This window comes from Montipora capricornis, chromosome 9, assembly GCF_036669925.1.
Source record: "Montipora capricornis isolate CH-2021 chromosome 9, ASM3666992v2, whole genome shotgun sequence".
Lineage (NCBI taxonomy): Eukaryota > Metazoa > Cnidaria > Anthozoa > Scleractinia > Acroporidae > Montipora > Montipora capricornis.
In genome coordinates this window covers 40,255,426-40,260,425 of record NC_090891.1, presented here as the reverse complement: position 1 = coordinate 40,260,425, position 5,000 = coordinate 40,255,426, and the positions used below count along the sequence as shown (strand labels likewise).

General features: G+C 38.8%; 1 protein-coding gene across 1 annotated transcript in view; it reads left to right on the top strand.

Moving 5' to 3' along the window:
* Positions 1-1,985, top strand: part of LOC138015979 (T-box protein 12-like) — a 15,919-nt gene extending 13,934 nt beyond the window's left edge. Inside the window, exon 7 of the mRNA XM_068863131.1 lies at positions 1,174-1,985. Coding sequence (XP_068719232.1) covers positions 1,174-1,361 — 188 coding nt within the window. The 3' untranslated portion in view covers positions 1,362-1,985. The remainder of the gene's footprint in view (positions 1-1,173) is intronic.
* The last annotated feature ends 3,015 nt before the right edge of the window (positions 1,986-5,000 follow it).

Below are 5,000 nucleotides of genomic sequence, written 5' to 3'. Positions count from 1 at the left end.
GGAAAACAAGAGTAACTGTTTCCCTCGGGACCATATATTAAAGTGTATATTAGTATAAATACACAGGTGATTATACAAAATCGCGCGCTCTCATTTGCTCGCTATCTCGGATTATCAGCCGATAATCACCTCGACGGACAAAATGGCTGCCAGTAGTCGTTTCGCCACTGTAAGTGAAGATGATTTCGCGTTGAAATGTTTTTTTTTTCTTTTTTGAAATAATCACCTGTGTATTTATACTAAAACAATTATTCGCCTCAGGCTCAGTGATTATCGGTGAATATTCACCGATAATCACTTCGCCTTCGGCGAATAATTGTTAAATATTCGCTTCGCCTTCGGCGAATAATTGCTAAATATCAACATAGTTCATAAATCCATTTTTGTGTTTCACTTCCCAACCAACACGATAATGTCCCTAGAAACTAAACCCTTTTAGTATATACTTGTACTAAAACAGTGGATAATGTTGAAGACGCGCTCCGAATGGCTACTCAGACTACGAATATTCTTGGCAATTCACCTCCGAGCAATTCGCGCGGGGTTTGCGCCCGAAAATATTATCATCGTTGCAAGAATAAATGAGTTAAAATTATCTTTTTGTGCTTTATTATCTCACTGTATTAGTACAAACTAAAACAACTATTCACCTCAGTGTCGGTGGCTAGTGGTGGATATATGATCAACCTTAGTTTCACGTGATCTAATAGACCCCTCTCCAAAATGGCGGCAACGGATTTGAATGAGTTAAAATTGAACTGAATAAAAAACTGATACCACAAATAGAAAGAGCAGATTTACTTTAGTAACCCTGCAAAGGTTCAGCGTATTAGGTGTTATATCAGCTGGGAAAATATAAGTTGAAACTTGACAAATTTTGACGTTTTTATGACTGGGGGAATACGTCAGTAGTAGTAGTGGTAGTAGTAGTAGTAGCAGTAGTCGTAGTAGTAGTAGTAGTAGTAGTAGTAGTAGTAGTAGTAGTAGCAGTAGCAGTAGCAGTAGCTGTAGCAGTAGCAGTAGCAGTAGCAGTAGCGGTAGCGGTAGTGGAAGTGGTAGTAGTAGTAGTTGACTGTTATGAATTAAGTGGAAGCAAATCAAATATCACACATTTCCTCTCCTAGTCTCTTTTAATACCAAATTTCTAGGCTTGTTTTGATTTCCTTACCACAGAGTTTTATTATCTTCCGAATCTCTGCCAGTGGGGAGCCTGTGGAGATTCCTGCTGTCGAGGAAACAATCTCACCATTCCTAACCACCGCTTCCCCCACGCACTTCAGAGCTCAGGATCAAACAGCATCTACGGCGGAGAGCATGCATGCTGGCGCTATCCAATGTCGCATTCCGATGACAACTACTAAAGCTCGCAGAAAGGTGTTTAAATTGTACTTAAAAACGGAACAGATTAATGTGTATCGCAACAATTATTTGTTTCTCCACAGAAGGGGAACTTTGAAGCTATTTATTGATGTAACATTACTTCTTAAGATTTTAATAAATGTGAAAAGCGTTAAATAATTAACACTGGAAAAAACAACAGCCTTTTAGAAGTTGATGAATATACTTGTTTGAAAATATCTTGGCCCTATGACAATTTTATTTTAAATTCAAGATTGAATTAGATAAGATTGTTGTTATGGCAAGGATGGGCTCCACAGCATAGTCACAAATGAGGCTATTTTTAGAAAACCCGTTCCCGCGAAAATCAGTTGTCATGTCCCTGAAAAAAATCATCACAGAAGCAGTCACGCGTGACATGGCTTCTTCTGATTGGTTAAAAATTGGCGGCCCTTTGTTTGTTTCGCACGCAAAGTGTATCCATAAATAAGTCCATTTGTGAATGTGCTAGGGGCAAGCCCACAAAGTGATAGATCAACACACTCTTATCTAATTCACTCTTGTTAATTGTAGTTGGATATAAAATCACGTGACTTACAAGTTTAGAGGTTAACGATCCAAAAATAATAAAATTTTGTTGACACCAATGAGGTTTTTTGTCATTGGAAATAATCTGCTAATGCATAGAACTTAAACTTTCAATGCATACTAATGAGGGCATCGCATGACTTAGAAAAATTCTTCATATGTAAACAGATCAAACGGAAGGCATGTTACGCACCTGTTCCGAGCACATCTCTCAGGTGTATTTCGGGTGATATAAAACGCTTTTTATCTTCTAAAGGAAAACATTTCAAGTCACGGTCATGCAACTTTCCAATTGTTTTGTTTTCTCTGGTGTTAATCAATTCTTCAAAATGAACAGGGCATGAAAAGCTTCCGGGACTCTTGAGAACAAGCCCCTTGGCTTTTTTTAATCGTTTTTTTTCTTTTCATAGAGGATCTCAAAGATTTAACATTGTGCCAAAAACGTTTTCTTATAGGCGAGTTTATTGTTCACAAATTTACTTCATTAGCACGATCTTTTGCAATGTAATCGATAAGCCAAGAAAATAACACTGAATATTGATAGTGCAATATTTATTGCATAATTACATACATCATTGCATAACAAACTGAATTGCATAATTACTTATTTCTGATAATTTGAGCAAGATCTACCAAATAAACTTTGAGAAATGTTCCTTTAAAAAATTAAAAAGTTTTACAAGTAATTTATGGGCTAAATACCACTCTGGCCTCCAGATCATTTCTGACGGCTAAAATCTCACTGATTATTGAGACCAAAAGGCTAAAATTGTACGCGTAACAATGATTTCAACAGAATACTTCCCATACGAAGCACAAAACGACGGCGAGGGCTTCGTAACTTGTCAGAGAAAGCGCACCTCATTCAAAAAGTCGGCCGGCTGCGTGGATAAATGCATAGATAGATATAGCCGTTTATTTATACGCGCTTAAGGTAAAAGGAATCTTATAAGTGCCACCTTAAGCAGGGCTGTCATTAGGGGCCATAACCCGTAACACCTGTTACGGCTGAGCCCAGTCAATGTTACGGGTGATGGTAGCTGCAGAATGAATATTCATGGCGCAAAACAAATTAAATTTATTTATAAACATTTACCTTCTAAAGAAAATATAATTACTGCCTTGTGTTGTCTGTGTTCCTGATTCTAAGACGTGCTTTTAATAAAAATCCAAACATTTTCTGTAAGAAACCTTTGGAAAACACCCCCGATCGATCGTTGTTGGATTCCCACGCCATTTTCAGTAACAAAATCATTACTTGATATAAATGGGATTCCACTGACCATTTTTCAAGGTTCTGTGATGCATGCCCATTTCAACATGGTTAGTAAATATCTTTATTCATTGTGAAGTTTATCTTTTTGCCCTGTTTTATTTTCATCACTTTTTGATTGATTGCACCTCAGAGGGCTGGAAAATGCATTTCCGAGGGTCTAATTTGAAGAATTTTCTGGTGGAACATGCCCCAAGACCCCCCTAGGGGCTCAGGCCCTTCGGGCCTTCCTTTACATGGCCTTTGGCATGTTACGGGTGAAATCTTGAGGGCTACACCTGCTTCATGTGACACAATTTTTTTTTATTTGCTTGTTCGAAAGAGCTTTCAAAATGATGGAGAACGGCGTTTACTTTTTTGTGATTGCTCTCTTGGTTGCCGAGTTAGTCAAGATTTTGATTTATGCAAATTAGACGACTTGTGACGTCACATAGTGGACACAAAATGATGTAAAATCACAAAAAATGGAACATCTCTGAAGACTTTTTCTATATAGAATGGAAACCTTTTACAGTTGTTATACTCATTGCAAAGTTCCCCTTGTGACGTTTCCATGGCAACACAATGGGCTCCAGGCCCTCTCCATCCAAAGAGTAAAATCAGTTTCCCTCTCCAATATGGGCTATTGGCTCTTGATGTTCATTCAGTGGGTGTGAGCGAATATGGACATTACACAGCACAAGCACAAGGAAGTCTGTTAGACTCTGAAGTAACAGTTGTAACCCAAAAACAGCAAAGCAAAAGAATGTTTTGTTTCCATCGTGGAAATGTCATTGGCTTTCACGTAATATATCAAAAACTAGCGCCAGTGTTTCATCAGGGGTTCAAAACACCGATAAAAAGATGAAAGCACGACGCCTATCTCATTGTTTCGAGGTCCTTGGAAGCCCTAACGAAACACGAAGGACAGGTTTTTGGTATAGCCTTCTAGAACGAGTGGCTGACTATTGTTTCGTAAAGACAGCAAAGAAAAATCACAAAATATTTGGATATCGTATCCAAATCTTTTAAAGATTTTCATATACTTTGTGAACATCCACGTGATGTGGTATACACCTGTGATTGGTGAATTTGGCTGACCTGATGAATCAGTAATGAGCTTAAAAGAAAATTTACTTTCTTAGGGTTAGTTAGAAATCGCGCAAAAACGCAGTTCCCGATGCAATAAAGAAACACCCGACGTGAAAAGACTATCGTTGCCTAAAGCTCAGTGATGGGATGTTTCCTTATGGAAATTACCGTGACCTGCTCGGGTGTGTTAGCTTCAGTTCTTTCCAATTTTACAAGAGGAAACGCATTTGCTTGCTCTAACCCAGTTCCAGAGATAAATGGCCGTATCTTTGCCTGTTTACAGCAACTGCTATGCCCAGTTAGCAGTGCCACAACATCCCTTCGATATCCTGGGCAGCGAAAGAAGTAAATCAAAGGATTTGCTGCCGAGCCAACCAGGCAAAGTAACATAGACGTCAACCCAAAGTTCAAATGAGCTCTTGAGCCAAACGGGGTTGTTAAAAGCCTTGCAAAAGTTGGAGACCAAGTCATAATAAAAATCAAAGTAGTCAGAATAAAGAGCCTGGTCAGTTTCCGTCGTGACTTGACAATACCAGCATTTGTGGACCTGTTGGCGTCGACAGTAAACCATACATGATGAACGACGCGTGCGTAACAGAAGATTATGGCAATGCTTGGGAAAATAAGGCCAAATAAAAAGAGGCCAACGGAATAAATTGTCCTGAGGGTTTCAAACTCATCCGGTGCGACTGGTGTTGTATTTGATGTTGTGTTGCTCCAGCGTTGATCG